Below are 21100 nucleotides of genomic sequence, written 5' to 3' on the forward strand. Positions count from 1 at the left end.
TATGGCCATCTTTGGCATGTCAACTTTTGAATTTGTTACTTCAGAAGGCTCTGGAGAGTAAATGAGTAACGAAGATGGTAACTTTTAGAGAAACTAGCAAAAGAATGCATTGTTTGAATAATTTCTCTATGCTATCCAAAAGAATATGTAAGGAACAGAACGGATAAATCAAGAAGAGGAGAAAAAGTAAAAGAAGTAAACAGCAGGGTATAAATGTGTAGGAAAAGAGCTATACAACTTCTAATACTCCCTTGTTAATTCATCTCTTGTTAGTAAATCCAAGTAGGTCGTGTGGTGGTAGTTTTTCTTTCTGGAGAGGGAGGAGAAGGGTGCTTATTTCTTGTTTGATTGCACACGGGAGGGTGCAGAGTGGTGTGGTGTGTGTTTACGTGTTTTCCCCCGGAATGGGAGAACTAAGCAACTTCAAGTACGTGACAAAGATTAGAGAGGAACATGACGTTAGTTGGTTTTGTCCTTTCATTTGCCTTCTAAGCTCACTAAACTCAGTTTCTAAGAAATGAGGCAAATTTGAAAATAATAACATTTTACATTTATTTAAATTTTTCCTATAATCTCAGGTACACAGAATTGGATTAAGCTTCATCCTTGGTATAGAGTGATCAACACTTTTGGAGAGTTACCATGGGACACAAATATCCAGACCCCACCCCCACCCCAAAAAAGTAATATAGAAGTATTTATACACATTTGTTATCACTTTAACTTAGAAATACAAAAATAAGTGTTTTTCCAAAATTATCTATTAATCTGTATTCTCTACTTTTCTATTACACAAATGTGGTTATTTAAATAAAACAATAGGACTAGTTAAAAGTGGCAATTAGTAATTAATATGATTAATTAAATAATATGTTTGAGGGCTGGCCCCGTGGCTTAGCGGTTGGGTGCACGCCCTCCGCTGCCGGCGGCCCGGGTTCGGATCCCGGGCTCGCACCGGTGCGCTGCTTCTCCGGCCATGCTGGGGCCGTGTCCCTCATGCAGCGACTGGAGGGATGTGCAGCTATGACATACAACTATCTAGTGGGGCTTTGGGGGGAAAATAAATAAATAAATAAAATCTTTAAATAATATGTTTGAGAAAAATATAAAATATATTTATAATGTTTTTGTCATCTGATACAGCAATTTATTTTAACTTTTTTTAACTCTTTTAAATATTGCAGGCTATATTATTGTATATTCTTAAAATACACAAATCTAAGACTTTTTAAAAGGAAATTATATATACAATAGGACTAATTAAACTGATACTATCTATACTTAACAAAAAATAAACAATTACTTTTCTTCTTATCCCATGATCCCATAAGGTATTTTTACTCTTTGTGTTTCCTTTTTTAACAACACTTCTCTGATCTGCCTGCAGCCTTTAGGACATCCTTTTCTTTTACATAGTGGTATAACTAAATACAATCAAATGTAAAATTCACTTTGACTTTCAGCTCTGCTCTTAAGCCTACATCACACTTCTTCTTATCAGTCCAATGTGATGACATCAAGTTAAATATCCTTTCAATAAAATCATTTTGGTAAAGAATTATGGAATTTTACTGATTAAAAACAGCAGGTTTTTAGACCTGTAGGAATTTGTTCCCAGCTCTCCAAAAAATGTCCACAGACTTTGTATCTACAGGCTTATTTAGTAGACCAGTTGTTTGTCAATCAGGTCCTTTGCATCTGTGAATTCATCAAATAGGCTATCCATGTCTAAAATGTCCATTTTTAAATACTTTAAAGCATAATAGATGTCATCATACATTAAACCTCTCCTTCTCAAGGAAAATGATTTTAAAATACATAGATCATTTAAACTTGTGAGAGTGAAGCTGGATTCCAAATAAATTATAGTATTAGTAAAGACACTGAGAAAACCCTGTTTAAGCTGGCTGTCCCTTTCTGGGATTTTTTTTTTTGAGTTCTCCACAGTCTTATTTCCAAAAAAGGAGTCATATTTTTTTTTACTGTCTGAGTTTCTGTTATAGCCTACACATAAATAACTCAGGTCAATCCATCCTTTTCAAGTTTCTTTTTAGCTTCTTCAAAGATCATTTAACAGTTTTGGAGAAAAAGCATATAAATTTCAGTTTACCATAATTCTTTTTACCATACTCATTCTTGATGTATTTTCAAATTAGAGAAGGGCATTATTCTTGTCCCGTTCTTTGAAAATATGATTCTACTGCAGGCCAACATTTTAGCCTGTTTTCTATGGCTGGCAACAATGACAGCCATCTTAAAGGCAAATTCTAAAGACTTCCTGACATTTTTATAATGCCAAAAATAGCATTGTTTCTACATTTTTTGAAGAAACTGAAAATTAACCAAAAAATTTTATTACGAAAACCTCAGTATGACAAGTAAGCAAATGATATTCCCCTTTTAGCAGCATTGTATAGAAAGAATACATGATATTTAGCAGGTAAGATCTTTTCATTCTCTTTGGTAAGAAGTTTATGGACTGAATGTGATTTGTTAAAATTTAGGTTAGCACTGTCTGCCAAATATGCAGATAGATGAGCAAAGTTTGTTTTATGTTTCCCGTAGTTTATTAAAAGCTTAGAAATCAACAAGGTATCTAAAACTCCATTTTTTCAAATGAAAGTACCTAGAAGCTATGGAAAATATACTCTTGTTGCTACGACTGGATGTAACACAATATACTATAGAAAGCATAATGGTCTGACAGAGTAAGTTCTAAACTTTAAAGGGCCAAAACATGCTATCAAAATTTCCTCTCTTGCTTACCCACAGGATATTTCAGTTGAAATATCTGAATCATGAAATGTAATTCTATGCAGTTTTACAAAGCAATCAAAGGAAAGCTAGGCCAATGTGTGTTCATTTGTGTAGTATACCCAAGTTAATTTAACAGCCACTATTTTCAACTGATCATTGGGGTCTTTTTTGGGAGATAAAAAAAAAATTTTATTGATTTAAAAGTACTTATAATATTCAGTCTCCATATTTGTTTTCATATCCCCTTCTCCACCATGACCAATCCCAAAAATATTTTTTGCACATCATGCAGTAAGCTCTATTTCAGTTATTTATTCTCCCCAATCCAGTTATATGGTTCCTACTATCTGTCATTCAAATAACCCAGTCATTTACTTTTCTTTTTTGGCGGTGTCTGGATTATGCTGGTGTTGGTATTGTAATCATTCTCATTTTCATTATCTGAACTTTTAGAAAACATGGCTACAATATTCACAATGTTAAAAATTAAACAAGTCCTATCACAATACAAAACACAGGACAGGAAAAGTGAAAGATGTACTGTTAACACCCATGATTAACAATGTGCTTAGGTTGTACTTGGAGTGATACACAATGGAGGGTCCATTATTGTGAACAGTAAATAATGGTGGCTAACATTAGAGGTCAAGGGAAAAACACAGCAATGACTACAGAAGGTGGATAACCCATGCTGGAGTCATTTGACACTAAGAACATGTTGCTTTTGGCCCTTATCTTTTGAATCATAGTATGGACTTTGTACTTTTTCTCAACCTTCTGCATTCAATGCCAAAATCTGGGACTTTTTGTGTCCCAAGGAAGGGTTTCTTGAGATACAGGATGTCTTTCAATGCTAAAAAGAGAGATTACCCGCAAAAGAACAACAAACTCATAGTTGATTTCTAGCAGAAACAATGAGAGCCAGAAAACAATGAAAAGATATCTTTAAAATGATGAAAGAAACTGACTTAACTATTAATTTTCTGATTTTTCCATTATAATTGTAATCCATACTATCGGACTACAATAGAATGTACTCTCCAACTTACTTTAAGAATTAACATGCAAAAGACTTAGACATATACCCTGAAGTAAGTTTCAAACAGCAGAAACTCTTGAATAGATGCACGAAGAAACATGAACAACAACATTCAGAGCAGCAGTGTAATAGAAATGAAATGGGAAAAAACCAAATGTTCATAAACAATATCAAAGGTAAATAAACGCTTGTATATCTGTGCAATGAGATAATTCAGTGAAAATGAACTACACCTGCATGCATCAACAAGTACGGATTTCAATATAAGAGTGAGGGGAAAGAAAGTAATACACCGAGTATCACTGCGTTTATATAAAGGTTAAAACAAAGCTAAGCAATATATTGTTTAAAATATATATGTATAGTAAAACTGTATGGGAAAGCAAGTGAATCATTACAGGAAACTGGCTTCATCAGGAAGCAAGGAAGCAGATGAACGTGATAGGCGAGGACAGGTAAAGAATATATAGGGATCTCCCAAGTATAGTGAATGTTCTGTTTCTTAAGCTGGATGAGGTGTATAAAGGTTTGTTATAGTATTATTCTGAAAACTGTGTACTCTTAAGTATGATATATTTCATAAGGCAAAAATGTAAGCAAATGCACCAATGAGCAGTTTTGAAATAAAACTCATATTTAAAACTCAAATACAATTTTTGCACTAGTAAGTATAAATTAAAAGGTATAGCATAGCCATTAAAAGTACTAGGTGCGAGTAACCTTGAATTTTGAAGATTTTTGTGTCCATATTCATGAGGGATATTGGTTTGCAGTTTCCTAAATGATGTCTTGTATCAGAATGACACTAGCCTCATAAAATGAGTTGGAAAGTGTTTCTTTGTTTCTTTTTTCTCTATTTTTTTGGAAGAGTTTGTGAAATCCTGGTATTATTTTTTCTTGAAATGTTTGACAGAATTCATCAGTGAAACCATCTAGGCCTGGGCTTTCCTTTGTGAGATGATTTTTAATTACTAACTAAATTTTTTATTTACTATATGTTCCATTTTTTCTTGAGTCAGTTTGACAATTTGTCTTTCTAGGAATTTGCTCATTTCATCTCAGTTGTCTAATCTGTTGTCGTAAAGTTGTTTATAATATTTGCTTATAGTCCTTTTCATTTCCATAGGGTTGGTGGTGATGCCTCCCCTTTCAGTCATGATTTTGGTGATCTGTGTCTTGCTTTTATTCCTGGCCAATCTAGCTTGTCAATTTTTTTGTTCTTTTAAACTTTTGGTCTTATTGATTTTCACTACTGTTTTTCTCTTTTCTTTTGAGGAAGAGTGGCCCTGAGCTGACACCTGTTGCCAATCTTCCTCTTTTTGTTTTTTCTCCCCAAAGCCCCAGTACATAGTTGTACATCCTAGTTGTAGGTCCCTCTACTTCCTCTATATGGGACACCGCCTTAGCATGACTTGATGAGCAGTGAGTAGATCCGCGCCCAGGATCCGAACCGGTGAACCCTGGGGCCGCCGAAGCGGAATGCGTGAACTTAACTGCTACGCCACCGGGCTGGCCCATTTTTCTGTCTTCTATTTCACTGATTTCCATTTTGATCTTTACTGTTTCCTTTCTTCTGTTCGCCTTGGGTTTATTTTGCTTTTCTTTGTCTAAATTTTTAAGGTGAAAATGCAGAATGTTGACTTGAGATCCTTCTTCTTTCTAATTAGGCTTTTAAAGCTACACATTTCCCTCTAAGCACTGTTCTAGTTGCATCCCATAAATTTTGATACATCATGTTTTTATTTTTATTCAATTCAAAATACTTTCTAATTTCCTTCTGATTTCTTTTTGACCCAGAGGCTATTTACAAATGTGTTGTTTAATGTTCAAATATTTATTGATTTCCCAAAATTCCTTTGTTGCTGATTTCTAATTAATTCTAAGAAAAAGGTATTACAGGATTTCAATATTTTAAAACTGAGAATTGTTTTATGGCCTAGTATATGTTCTATCTTGGAGAATGTTCCATGCGCACTTGAAAATAATGTGTATCCTGCTGTTGTTAGAAAAAGTAGTCCATAGATGTATTAGGTTTAAGTGGTTTATAGTATTCTTCAATTCTTGTATACCCTTGGTGATTTTCTATCTAATTGTTCTATCAATTATTGAGAGTGGGTACTGAAGTCTCCAACTATTATTGTGGAGTTGTCTATTTTTCCCTTCAGTTCTGTCAGTTTGTTTCATGTATGGGTGGGCTTTGTTGTTAAGTTTAAAATTGTTTTATAATCCTGATCAACTGACCCTTTTATCATTATAAAATGCTCTTCTTTTCTCTAGTAACAATTTTTGTCTTAAAATCTATTGTCTAATATTAGTATAGCCACTCCAGCTCTGTTTTGGTTACTGTTTGCATGGTTTATTTTCCATCCTTTTTCTTTCAGCCTATCATATCTTTGAATCTGAAGTGTGTGTGACCTTGAATCTTGACTTTGTCATTTAGTATTTGCATAACCTTGATCAAGTTAATTCAATTTTCTAAAAGTCAGTTTCTTCACCTATAAAATGAGGATAATACACAATAAGACTGTTATTAGGATTAAATGAAGCAATGTTTGCAAGGTAGTTGTGCCTAGTATGAATATTTACAAGTGTTACAAAAATTATTATTAATAATACTGCCAAAGAAGATAAGAAAATAGTAATCAAAATACATCCTCACCTTTTCTGATAAATACTGTTCATAAATTCCAACCGCAGCTGCTCTTAAAAGACCTTTGGTTTGGTTGGTTTGATGTTTCCCATCTTTCTGACGACTTAATAAAACTTCTAGCTGCTGTTGGGCTGTCACCCGGTATCCTTCCACTGTCATCCAGAAGAAGAGATGTGCTTGACCTCCAGTTTGCTGCATGTAATCTACCAAACAAAATGCAGAACAACATAGATATTAATGAAACACGTTTTTGGGTGCATGTAGCTGCATGAAAGTAAGTTAAGAAGTATTAAAGTCTCAAATACTTAAAACTCTACATTGTGAAAATGTTTAGCAAATGCTTGAGGCGAATAAATTTATATCATAAAATGGTTAAGCTAAAAACACCAGTTATATAGGAAACACAAATGGAAGCACATATTTTAGAAAAACACCTCATTTTTCATGATAAATTCTCTAGGGGATAAAATTGCTACAGAAGCCTTCATGAGAAATAAATTACTTCACCAACATTCAGCTTCTGTTCTCAATAAAGATTATTAATCTTAATATTAATATTTCCATAAATATTAAAAATAAGGATTGGGATTTTCAATAAGCCATGCATTTATGTTTTTGATTATGAAAATGAAGAATCAGGGAGTTTTGCTAAAAATGTTCTCCCCAGATAAAAGCAATTTTGATGTCATATCAATAAAATTAATAAATACTTATATATATTAAAATAGTATAAAAACAAAGTCCCTCCCCCATTCACGCACAAAAATGACAGAAACAGGTTATATACACTGTGTATTCCTGATAAAGTACTCTTTCTCAAATAATTTAAATTCATATAGAATCTCCCAGGGTTTATTTTAAAAGTAGTTTAGCAAATGCACATTAGACTTAAAATAAGTATTTATACACTTCAAAACAAATCTCTACCTCTACGGTTTCCAAAGAAAAAGAAACAATTCAGAGAATGGGCTGGGGCGGGGCCGAGGAGATGGGATTCAGCAACATATTTGGCATGCTTAACGTTAAATATTTAAAATTTAATATTTACAATTATTAAAAATTTCAAGGGCTATGTTATTTTCATAAAATGGATTTACCTACCCATAAAAAATTGTAGTGCTACATTGTCTACAAGAATGCTGTCCAGGGGGACTGTGCAAAGTTTCCCAAAGTTTGCTGCCAGTTTCACAGTATTTATTTCCTACAAATAAAAGTGAATGTAGGTTAATATTTCATCTATTCACTCATTAGGTTAAAGAACTTTACCTAGTTATAAAAAATTAAATTAAAATGGAATAAAAATAAAGTTTTCACCTTTTTATACATGTGGGTTCCCAATAAAATAGTCTCAGCTCAGTGAATTTCCTAGAGTTATTTTAAGACTTGCTTGGTAAATATACATTAAAAGTATGATAAGCATTCATTTCTTCCAATACAAAATAAATCTAAATGACTATATTTTTAAGCAGTCTCCATCTTCACATCTTCCAAATGAAAATGAATATTTTAGGGGCAAAGGGGATGTCTGGAATGCTTACTATGTCCAAGAATATGTACATTTTCGAGTATAGACTGAAGTCTATCTACTGTGAAAACAGAAAACATTCCCAAAGAGTAATTTTGTTCCTAATAGAATAAAAACTCTATAGTCTTTATAGAAAATATATTTCTTTTCAGACTACCTAAAAGTAAATTATATATTTTTTCAAAGTAATAGAGCAAGGTAACTACCTACATATAAATAAAAAATGGGTTAAAAATTTAGAAAATCTACATGTCAAGCATTGTACTAGGTACATTACACTATTACTTCATTTAATCTCCACAGCAATCCTATCGGGTAAATATCACCAATCCCACTCAACAAATAAGAACGCTGAAGATCAGAAAGGTTGCCTATGATCACAAAGCTGGTAACAACGAGTTAGTGTTGTTAGAGCCTGCTGCCCTTCCCACTACAACCCATGATGTTTCTGTGAACTATTTTCACCAGCTTCTCTTTACTCCCAAATCCATATCTCACTACCCTCTACTGTATTTAAAAAAAAAAAAAAAAGATAGGCAGGTTTTCTAAAAGTTAGATAGGCTGCCATATTCAGGGGCAGATACCAAATGAGGCACAGATGATACATAAAGGAGCAGGAAGATAATTAGAAAAAAGGGGGAAAAATTTCCTTGGTAATTAGTATCTCCCATCATATAAGTACTGAATAATAACAGATAACTGACTTAATATGTCTGGCATAAAGCAACCTAGTGCCAGCACATGATTTCTCCTAAGTCTTCCTTCACATTTTATCACCTCTTTCTCCTGCCCAGCAGCAGCTCCACAGATACTGGATGGGGAAGAGTATTCACTATAACCTTATTTCTAATAAAAAGGATAAAGGATCTTCTAAGATTTCAAGATGAGCAGCATGGTTAAAAAACCACATCTCTGGGGATTATAGGGGATTCTGAGTTTTCTTCCAAAGGAAAACATGGTACAACCTAAGCTATTAAAAAGGTAAAGCCTGATATTCAAAACAGAATTGACAGGCTTCCACACAAGGTATCTAATTTTAAAAGGATACAATATCAAAAAGTCTCTGGGCAAAGAAACTTTAAATAATGATGCCGGAGGATCACTAACTATAAGATCTAGATAAGGTAACTAGTTAAAGAAACAATAAGCACAAGTGAAACTATATCATTCTTCTATTCTGAATTTGCGTGGGTATATAAACTAATTTTAAAATAAAGTTAACTGAAACAAAGACAGACATACATACACATACACAGAAATATGACAAATGTGCGCCTCAAGTAATGTTAGTTATAATTAATCTAGCAAACTAAACTCAAGATTGTTAAAAATAAGTCTTCTATTCCTCAAGGAATTTAAACACCTTGCAAAATTACAAGACTAGGAAGTCATAAATAAATTCCAAAAAAGAAAACCAGCACAAAAAAGGTTACTACATTAAAAACTAAAGGTAGCAAAAAAATGCTTTTTTGTGTTTTAAAGCTCCAAATGTCTGCTCTCCCTTACAGTAAAACTCCTCCAAACAGCTGCCTATAATCACTGTTTCTAATTCAGCTCATCCATTTTCTCCTAGACTAACTCCAATCAAGGTTTCTCTCGCTACTCCACTATGCTATCATCACATCACCAATAATCCCCCTGGCGGCAAACCCAATGGTCAATTCTAAGTCTTCATCTTACTCAACTGATTAGCAGCCTTTGACATACCTGATCTCTCACTTCTTCTTTAAACACTTTCTGCACTTGGCTTCTAGGATACACTCTCCCAGGTTTTCCTTCAATCTCACCAGCACTTACTCTGTTTCTTTGGCTAGATCTTCTACTTTGTCTTGAACTCTAGTAACTGAAGTGCCTCAGGACTGAGTCCTTGGTATCTTCTTACTTACACTCACTCTTTTAGGTAACTTCATCCAATTTCTTAATTTTAAACAAACATCTGATAATCCTGAGGATTCTCAAAGTTCATCTCCTAACTTTCCTTTGAACTCAAGTTTACCAACTAGCATGTCTACTTGAATGTCAAACAGGGATCTCAAACTAAAATATCCTAAATTTGTTCTCTTCCAAACCTCCTCCTTCCTCAGTTATATCCATTTTAGTAAAGAGCAACATCATGCATGCAGTTGCTCAGGCAAAAAAAACAAGGAATCACCCTTAAGTCCTTTTCTTTCTCACTCCATATTTAAATCCATTAGCAAATCCTGTTAGCACTGACGTATATCCAGTCTCTAATTACTTCTTACAACCTCCACAGACATCTCTTGCTGGATTAAAGCTATAGTCTTTAAATAATCTCTCAGTTTCCATTCTTGCCCCCATCACTCCACCACAATCTATTCATCACAAAGAGCCAAAGTAATCATTTTAACTCATAAGTCAGATCACGTCACTTGCCAGGGCAAATCTCCAATAGATTCCCGCCACAATTAGAATTTTTAAAATTCTTACTATGGCAGGTAAAATCATACATGTTCTAACCTCCAGGGTTCCTCTCCAATTTCCTTCCTACTACAATCCTTCTCCTTTATTCCATACCAGCCTCAGTGACCTCTTCTAACTCACCAAGCACTTTCCTGTCTCAGGGCCTCTGCATTTGCTCTCACCTGTGCCTGAAAGATTCTTAAAAAGAAAAAATTCACAGGACTCTCCACATTATTCACAGTTCTCTGCTCAAATGTCACCAAATCTCTCAGCACGTATCCAAAACACTCCTATACATTCACTACCACTCTACTTTGCTTTACTTATTTTTTTTGTATTTTACTTATTTTTTTATATATTTTTTGACATTATACATCAATTCACTTATTGGTATATTTCTCACTCTGCAACTAAAATGTAAGCTCCATGAAGAGGAGAGATTTTCGTCTATTAGGTTCATCTAAAATGGTGCCCAATGTACAAAATTCAATAAATGCTGAATTTTGAATAAATAATAAATGAGTAGATGAATAAATCAAGAAATAAAAAAGATTTATTTAGCATTTTTCAGGCAGTGTTTTAATCTCTTTAGCTTGGTTTAACAAATACTTCTCATGCTACATTGTACAAGAGGAAGATTTTCTAAAAGTTCCATTGTAGAGTGCTATACTGGTTAATATTCTACTTTTTGTCTTTTGCTAGACATTTTAATGAATATGAAGTATTTATAACTAAACGTTAATTCAAAAGTACTTTACTTACCTTGCCTGACTGCAACCGCTGTATTCTTGAGTCACATACTTTCTTTACAAATAATAAGCTATTTATTTGATTCTTGATAGTGTTGATATCTAAAAACAAACAAATTGATTATGAGCTAGAAAGTGGTGATATCATTTGTGAAATACTTTAAACATGCAATTACTGTAATTTAACATAGTAACCAATGAACAGAGCAATTATTTTACTTAATAAAAGAAATAATCTGAAATTTTATAGTGAAACTATTTAATTAAAATTAAACAGGCCAATTATCTTTACTTTCGAGATAATTGCAATAGTAACAGTCTCACCTTCAGAAAATTATAATGCTTTATTCTTAGAGCATGTTAACATAATAAAGATTTAGATTTAGTTAAGGTGAAAACAACTCACAGCATAAAATGACGTTCAGGTAAATTAAAGTTTTGTTTGAAGACATAGTAATCAGCACAGAAGTAAAATATTCCTATACTTAAATTACTTACCATCACCAGCTGTATCTAGAGATCGAAGATACTGTAATTCTTCTGCTGCTTTATCTCTGACTGCTTCTAGCTCTCCAATATTGTCACTCAATTTAATGATGTTCATAAAGGCCTCATAGTTGCAATTAGAATCACGGATCTGAAAACAAAGTTTAAAAAACAGATGGGAGGAGGACTCACTTACTAAGGAAAAATAGAATCTTGAGTGCCTATCATGTGCCAGGCACAACTTGCCATATCCTAGGAGTTTATAACAAAACAAAATGAAAACCTCTGTACTCGTGGTACTTACATTCTCATGGGTCACAGACTGTAAACAAAGTAAGTAAAATATATAGTACGTTGGAAAGCACAGAAGCATACTCAGAATGTTCGATGATAGCAAGGACGTCATGATGGGTGGAGCTAAACCAAAGAAAGGCAGGAGTAGAGGATGAGATCAGTGGTAACACAGGGCAAACTTGGTAGGGTATAGTAAATGTCCCGGATTTCACTTTGAGTGCAATGAAAAGTTACTGGAGGATTTTAAACAGATGAGTGGCATTCTCTGACCTAAATTTAACAGAATCACTGTGATGATACGACTAACTCTGTTATTTTGTCCTTCTCTGCAGCCACTTGCTCTTTAAGAATAGGAATGGAGGAGGCCAGCCTGGTGGCACAGCGGTTAAGTCCGTGCACTCTGCTTCAACAGCCCAGGGTTTGCAGCTTTGGATCTCAAACTCGGACCCACGCCATTCATCAAGCCATGCTGTGACGGTGACACACACAGAAAAGAAAAATAGAGGAAGACTGGCACAGATGTTAACCCAGGGACAATCTTCCTCAGGCAAAAAGAGGAAGATTGGCAACAGATGTTAGCTCAGGGCCAATCTTCTTCACGGAAAAAAAAAAAGAAGAAGAAGAATAGGAATGGAGTAGATGGTTAAGTTGGATTTAACCAGAGTGTGGTTTCACCAGGCAAATAACAAAGTGAGAGAGAGAGAGAGAAAAGGTAGTTGAGGATGTTGTGAAGGGGCTAATCACTATGACTGCCAATAAAATTTAAGCTAAGTAAAGCAGTAAGGGGAGCTATGAAAAGTAGCAGACTTGGGATACTGTCCATTCTCAACAAGGAGTCAAAGAACTAGGGATGGTATAAGTCTAGAACTACGGAAAAAAACTGACCAATAAGCACATGAAAAGATGTTCAATATCATTAGTCATCAGAGACATGCAAGTTAACCACAACAAAATGAGAATGCCAAATGTTGATCAGAACGTGGAGAGACCAGAACTCTCAAACAGTGGTAGCGGAAGTGCAAAACTGTAATACATCTATACACACAGGCAGTAAAATATCCTTTTTTAAATTTAAATAAGTAGTAACAGCACCAAAATCGTAAGGAAGATTATGTTATCAACAAACTTCTAAAGAGAATTTGGCTAGCACATTCAATACATTAGCAAATAGAAATACTGAAAATATAAAGCTTATCTTTAAGATATACTCCTACTTAACTTCTTTAATAAATCATTGCTTAATCATCCGGATCTCCAAATTGTATTTCTACATTTTAAAAAACTGTTTTAAAAACAGAGTTGTAATTTTAGAAAGTACATACCATCCATATGACATACTGATTAATATAATCAGGATCACTGAGTTGATTTATTAATGGAAGAAGAACTCCTCGTGCAAGGATTTCCTGGAAAAAAATTAAAAAAAAAAAAAAAAACTTAATCTAATATACTTCTCAAATCAATAGCATAAATTTCCTAACACAATGCTGTTACTTAAGAAAGGTATAATACATGTAAAAATAAAACTTGATAACCAATATAGTCTTCTAAAAAGATGAGCTAGTAAACCTCAGTTAAAATAATGAGATAAAGCTGCCTATATCAACTTGGATACATCTCCACAAGGACAACTAGAGTTGAGTGGAAAAAAGCAAAATTATACCTCTAGTGTGTTAGCATTTACATCAATTTTTAAAGGCAAAACATGGCATTCCTATGTCTACATTAAAAGTATAAAAACAAAGAAGAAAAGGAAAAGATACACACCAATTTTAGAATAGTGGTTACCTTCAAGGGATGAACAGAGCAACCACAGTAAAATATTAACATTGGTTAAATCTGGGTAGTTGGTACATTAATGTCTATGTATTTTTTTCTATACCTATCTGTGTTTGAAATTTTTCCTAAAATAATAATAAATATGTTAATACAATTATTTACCATTCTCTAGAATATACCTTCCCATTCTTTACAGCGGTTTATGCTCCTACCTACTAAAATTCTGCCCTTCCTTCAAGAACTGACTACAGAATCAATTCTCCCATTAAATAAACCCTGATCATTCTAGCTGAATATTTTTTTACTTACATGTTTAAAATACACTCATGCCTGGTATTTTATCACTTACCATTCTCTATGAAATTATTTATCTTCTACTTTTCTAATACACTACAACTATCTAGGAACCTTTTGTATACTGTTCTATTGACTTATCTATCTTCAAAAATATTTACCCCTCATCTTCTCAAGGTCATTGTCTTAAACATGGCAGGCATTTGATAAATATTAAGTGAATGGAAATAAAGAAACTTAAGAATTTAATGCTGATTCTATTAATATGATATTTTCACCTCTATTAATCTTCATTCCTTTATGGCTGTAATATCTAAATTTATGAAACATCATTTCTTAAGACTACTGGAGAGGCTGAACAACTACAAGCTTAACAGGATATTTCACTTTTCTCAGTAAAGCATCGATTTATTTATTGTTTCTTTCCAGATCTCTAATTCATCGGGCCATTTTCTGGTAAAAGTTAACTGAAAGTTTTCACTTTATTTTCCTTTAGAGAAATATTTTACATAAATTCTACTTTGGTAAGCTGTACAAATCTCTATTACTGCATGATGAATTAATATTTCCAGAAGGCACTAATGGAGGCTCCAGTAACTTTCTGAAATGTCTTTTTTTTTTTAAAGATTTTATTTATTCATTTTTTTCCCCCCCAAAGCCCCAGTAGATAGTTGTATGTCATAGGTTCACATCCTGCTAGTTGCTGTACGTGGGACTCGGCCTCAGGTTGGACGGAGAAGTGGTGCCTTGGGGCGTGCCTGTGATCCGAACCCGGGCCGCCAGCATCAGAGCGCGCGCACTTAACTGCCAAGCCACGGAGCCGGCCCTGAAATGTCTTTTGAAACATCTTACAGTCTCAAATTAGAAAGAATTGCTGCTTATTTTTTCAAGGTTAGCTTTAGACTCTAACTTCTTAAAAATTATTTTATATAATTCCTTCCTTCATAATTATGTCTCTGGCCCCATAGGCTCAAATTTTAAAATGTGCTTTGTAAGAGAAAATTCAGAAACAAAAAAATGTTTTTTGAAAATTTCTTTTCAAAATGAGAAAAAAATGCAGAAACAATTTTGAATAAATTTAGTGCTTCTTATTAGTTAATGCAATTAGTCAAACTGTCTTAGAAAACTACTTTGATCTTCTAATTTGCCTCATAAAAGGGTTTGGTTAGTCAAGATGTAATCATATGACTCAACAATTCCTATATAGGTTCTAGTGAGAGCTCTAAATATTCCAAAATAAGTAGCAATTTCCATATAATTTCTACTTTAAGACAAGCACCAGCTGTCAAATATGAAGGCTTAAAAGATACAAACTCATTGAGGCCATGAATCTTTAAATAAATACAACGTGGTAATGAAAAGAAAGTAGAGGCAATTAAATAGCAATTATCTCAGTCAAATACTATGATTTGTACAATCCACACAAAGGATCCATATAAAGGAAAGAAGTAAGAACTCTTTAATCTGTTATTTAACCTGAACAAAAACGTCTTTTGGGAAAACTTGGATTTAATTACCAACAAAAGAAAACTGATAAAGAACTACTAAGTTAAAAGGAAAAAAAACCTGATTTGCTCAATGCAGTGCTCTACAATTATACTCACTAAATTAGATTCAACCAAAAAGAAATGAAATATTGGTCTAAAGAGCAATCTACAGCGAAATAAATCTGCTCTTTAAACAATTCTACTTATTTTAAACTACAAAGTCATGTAACAAGGCAATCTTCATTCAAGTCTCCTAAGAGTCAGCTTAATCTTCAAGGAGCTGCAGTAGCATGTGCACCACGGCCAGCAAGAAGAACAAACAGGTTTCCTCTTGCATTAACACTGATTCTCTGATGTGCCAAGCACTGTGATAACCACTAAGTACATAATGATGATAGATACAGATATGGCCCCTGTCCCTATGGGACTTACAGTTCTATTGGGGGAAAGAGGCATCAAGTAAGTAAACACAACAATCAAATTATCATTTTAAAATATGGTAAACACTATAAAGAAGAACAACTGGGTACTTACCTACAGTAATAGGGAATTATGAGGGGGCTTTAGATTGGGTGGTCAGGGGAGGCATTTCTGAGGAAGTGAGATATGAGAGATGAATACAATTTAGCCAAGAGAATAAGTGAATCACTCTGAACAGAGGAAAAAAGAGTATGAGACAGCCCTATGGTGAGGAGAAAATGGCACTTTTGGAGAAGAAAGACAGCATGACTGGAATATAGTGACCGCATGGCATGAAAGCCAGAGAGGTAAACAAAGCCACATCACACGTGGCCTTGTAAGCCTCTAGAAGGTCTCGAGATCTGAAAAATTTGCTGAATGATCATACCATTTACTGGGATGGAGAAAAGACTAAAGGGCAGAAAAGATATGGAGGCAAGAGTATGATTTCTATTTTGGACACAAAGTTTAAAAGAGATGTGAGTCAATCAAACGGTGATTTCAGTGGGCACCTGGTCAGAGTAGCCTGGAACTCAGAAGAGAAGTCTGAACTAAAGATATAAATAAGGAAGTCATCAGCATATGAATGGTGTTTAAAGCCAGAGACAGATGAGCAAGAAGAGGGCCCAGGCCTGAAGAACTTGGATATTTAAAAGTTAAGTAGAAGTTAAAGCATATAAAGGTAACTAAAAAGGAGACTTCAGAGGAGAAAAATCAGAAGAAAACAATGACATGGAACTCAAGAAAAGACAGTTTCCAGAAGAAAAAGATGGTCAGCCAAGTGAAATGCTGCTGAGAACTGCCTAACAGTGGCTGTCTGGAGTTCCAGGTATACAAAGATTCTAAGGCCAAATAGATACTCAGCATGAATGAGTGCTATATCTGATTAGCAGTATCTTCCCTCAGTGGTAGACGTCAATCTAGTGATAGACATGCCAGGTATTTACCACCCTTGATAATGACTAGTCCAAATAATTGGTCTTAACAATATATAATCTATCCAACTCTTCCCATCAAAACCAAGCATTTTCTACTCACTTCACAGTACCATTACCCTACCTGAGAAGTGCAGTGAACTCAAACTAGGTTGGTATTAAGAAATTGTGTGATACTGCTTAAATAATAACATACAAGCATAAAAGCACACTTCAGGAACTCGTATCTGTTTTGCAGGATGGTAAACTAAAGAGATCATAAGCTTTCATTTTTACAAAAATTGGAAACTTCCATTTTACCCATTCAACCAGGATAAGGGCTTATGTAGCTAGCATTTCTCAATCATAACTACCAGCCAAAGCCAAAATGTTATTCCCTAACATAGGTACACAAAATTTTACTCCAAAGGTGTATACCCAGGGAATAAAAAGTCCAAGACTACTGTACTGTTCTCATCTGACTTATTCATTTTCCAATTACAAGAAGCTGCCTAGTTTTTTTGGAAGTTTCTATTCAGAAGTGTTATTTTCATTAGCCCAATTTAGGTAAATTTATAGGTAAAGTCATATTAAAGAAAATTTAAAACATATCTTTGCTATAACAAAAAATCAAGTACCTAAGTCAGGCAGTTCTCAAAGTATTATCCAGGGATCTCTGGGAGGTTGAGGGGGGAGACGCATATAGTGATATTTTCAAAAAGGAACATGATGGTGTGATGATATCATCAGTTAACTAACGGAATGTGTGCTTGTATATTCTTGTGTTTCAAAATTTCTTAGTTATAATGTATAATTCGGTAAATACTGATAGATGAAACCTACATAAACAAAAGCTCTTTGGGGTCCTTGATAATTTATAAGAATGTAACTGAGAGCAAAAATTTTGAGAATTACTACTCAATTTCTTTACAGCCATTTATTTGATATAAGTTTAAGCTTACCCTGACAAAGTATCGCATGATCTTGTTCTGGAAATCTCCAGGAGGTAGCAATAAATATAATAAGACCTCACACAAATCCCTTAGAAATCCTAGAAACAAAAAAGGTAGCTATAATAACATTAGAAAATATGAAATCTCCACCTACTCTTGATATAAAACACATAAATAAAGGTAGAAATAAGCAGTTTCCTGATTATACCAGCTTATTACTTTAGTAATTAATTGGTACATATCAGTATTCATTAAAAATTCCTTCATTATTCTCCAAATAGTAGCTATTCATTAATCAAACTAATATATATTTTTTTATTCTGCTCAGTTTTACCCTGCTTTTTGAATCATGGAGAAATTTCAATTACAAAGGTGTTCTTCCCCAAAACAATTTTAGTTGTACCATGAATTCTGCACTTCTACCACACATTATTATCTTTGCATACTTAAAAGTTGTTTGCACATTTAAAAATATACCTGTAATTCTTCTTTCAATAAAGCACCTCCACTATCTTGGCAGGCAATAATAAAAGAAAAAAGGATGCTCTTCTGTTTTACTGATTTATGAGGGCTTGATTTACATAAAAATACTGCACATCATTGTGTTTATCTCTCACATTTAGTTATTTCATATCAGCACTAATGAAATGGCAATTAAAAGTTGAATTTCACAATAAGTTTAAAAAAGAAAAGAAGAAAAAAGGGAAAAAGAAGAAAGGAAAGGTAAAGTAAAGAAATAAAAGAGCTGAGCACATTTTAAAAATCTAAGAAAATTTCCACAACTAGAAATGCTTTTCTGTAGTTGCTCATACACTGACACTTCCTGGGAATATAATTATATAGCTGATCCTGTTAATCAAAAAATGTGCCACGTAGCAAAGACTCTTAGTTGTTGCAAAACTAGGAAAAGAAAACACCCTCAGCTAAAGCTTATCTGGTCTAACCTCCTACAAAGAACCAACAAATCCATTGTCCAAAAGACAAATCAGCTCTATAAATTTCATTTGAAATTATTATAATCATTCCCTTAGAAAATATTTTAGGGTAACAGATGTGCTCTTGAAGTGGAAACAATAAATTCAAGAGGAAGATAAATTACTATAGATCAAATAAAGTAAATTTACAATTATAAAATGTTTGTGCTTGCTATATATTTTAAAAGAAGAGAAGAGAGGTAATCTTTAATTACCATTTTAATTTTAAATATGACCTTTAAAAAAGAATCTGGAAACTACTTTTAAGAGTTAAAAAACAAAATAAAATGAAATAAATAGTAACAGTGTCTTTACTATGCTATTTATTCGTTCTGTAAAAATAATATCATCCTTAGATTTTACCCTATATTTCTTCACTGGTTCTGCTAACTTGTCCCTAACAAATCTGAACAGTTACTGTTCTCAAAAGACTTAAATTGAAAAGAAAACCTTCTTCGTCTTTGGGAGAAGTGCACACTAGATCACGGCAAACATGCTTCTCCATTTCAACTTCAACTTCAAAGAAGGTATCTACAAGATCTTCTGCTGAACCTAGACATGGAAAGGAACAATTCAAGATATACAGAATGATAAAGAAAAACAAATTTCAAAATCCTAATTTTCAAATGAAATAAAGATATTACCTTTTACTTGATCATCTTTCTCTGTTATCTTCTGTTGAGCCTTCCTGAATACTCGTAGGTGTGTGCCAAAATCATCTACAATGCGCGTAGTAAAATAAGGTTGCCAGTCTATTTCTTTCGACCTTATAGAAAACACATTACATAAAAGCATTATAGAAATCCTTTTTTTAATCAAAAAATATAAATTCATTTTAATGACTACCGAAAGACAACATGATTATTACAGAGACTGAAATTATTTATTCAGAGATTTTGTTCATTTAATTACTATTACATCTTAGCACTCCCTTTCACAAGACCCAAGGTATATCAAATCTATTTGACTAAGTCTTAGAATAATATTATTTGAAGTGTTGTATGTGCCAAAGCTTAAAAGTACTAAGTGCTTAAAATAAATAGAAAAATAAATTAATTTCTTTCCCGTTAAATCTGAAATGAGTCTGACAACAAGTATATCATGCAATTTCTCGTCCCAGACGTAAGAATACATTAGGGATGCAGAAAGTTTTTGCTTGCTTTTAAAAGAGCGTTTGAGACATCTCTTGGTTTCTTCTGAACCCTTTCTAAATTCTCCATTCTTCTTTTTAGTTACACAGTCCAAGTTCTGAACCAAATACTTTTGTTAAGAGCCTGACTGGTTTCTGTTTGCATATACTAGCACTTAAAAACTCAACCATTTGAAATAACTACAGTCACATAGAAATGGTTTAAAGAACGACGTAAAATACCACACTTACCCATGAAAAAGGTGATTACTAATTTTATTAAGTAAATTACCTAGTACTCTATCTCAAAAGCAACAGACTTCAAGAAACATTGCTAATTTAGTACATCAGTGAAACAGATAATACAACAGATAAGCCACAAAGAGTTTACACCTCTCTTTGGATTAAGTGATATTTTTAAACAAATATTTTTTTCAATGCTGTTTTTCCTTAAATTAGCACTAAAATTAATTCACCCTTTTGGAACATACCAAGTAGATAGAAGACAAAGAGTCTATTCATGAAGACGCTGGGCAATGCGGGAGCCAAAAACAAGCACACCATATATTCACTGTGTTAATTACACACACATGTATAATAAAGAAGCTAGTGAAGAAGCTGACTTGATTACTGTCACTTTTTGAGAGAAAACTTTTAAAGGTGGTGATGGCATTGAGGACTATAACAGATGGCTGTTTTCAAATAAAAACATAAGTTATCAATCCTCATATACTAATTGTTTTTTAAAATGTACAACTATGATTTTGTTATAAACATAGATACAAATTATAAGTACATTAACACAAAAAGGAATTAACAAAAAAAGGTAACCTGAGCTCAGGAGTCTGAAGAGGGATTAACATTATTTAGAATATAAGAGCCATGTATATAAGCATACACTAAACTTGGTAACAATACTCAGCCTCAAGATAAAACCTAAAATAAAAACTTAACCCTAGCAGTCCCTAGAGTCTCGTTTTTCTTATTAAAGAAAAAAATCAGGGCTGGCCCTGTGACGTAGTGGTTAAGTGCACATGCTCTGTTGCTGGCGGCCCAGGTTCGGATCCCGGGCATGCACCGATGCACCGCTTGTCAGGCCATGCTATGGCGGCGACCCATATAAAGTGGAGAAAGATAGGCACAGATGTTAGCCCAGGGCCAGTCTTCCTCAGCAAAAAGAGGAGGATTGG

At 33.6% G+C, this 21100-nt stretch overlaps 1 protein-coding gene across 2 annotated transcripts in view; it reads right to left on the reverse strand.

The window, feature by feature from the left end:
* SNX13 (sorting nexin 13) overlaps positions 1-21100 on the reverse strand; it is a 129065-nt gene that overhangs the window by 40501 nt on the left and 67464 nt on the right. For both annotated transcript variants that reach the window (XM_087428153.1, XM_004418952.3), the window contains exons 6-13: positions 19426-19547; positions 19232-19333; positions 17817-17905; positions 13244-13327; positions 11640-11778; positions 11155-11243; positions 7548-7647; positions 6456-6649 (exon numbers count right to left, since the gene is read on the reverse strand). In XM_087428153.1, the coding sequence (XP_087284279.1) occupies positions 6456-6649; positions 7548-7647; positions 11155-11243; positions 11640-11778; positions 13244-13327; positions 17817-17905; positions 19232-19333; positions 19426-19547 (919 nt within the window). The remainder of the gene's footprint in view (positions 1-6455; positions 6650-7547; positions 7648-11154; positions 11244-11639; positions 11779-13243; positions 13328-17816; positions 17906-19231; positions 19334-19425; positions 19548-21100) is intronic.

This window comes from Ceratotherium simum, chromosome 1 (assembly GCF_057802395.1).
Source record: "Ceratotherium simum simum isolate JZ-2026a chromosome 1, ASM5780239v1, whole genome shotgun sequence".
NCBI lineage: Eukaryota > Metazoa > Chordata > Mammalia > Perissodactyla > Rhinocerotidae > Ceratotherium > Ceratotherium simum.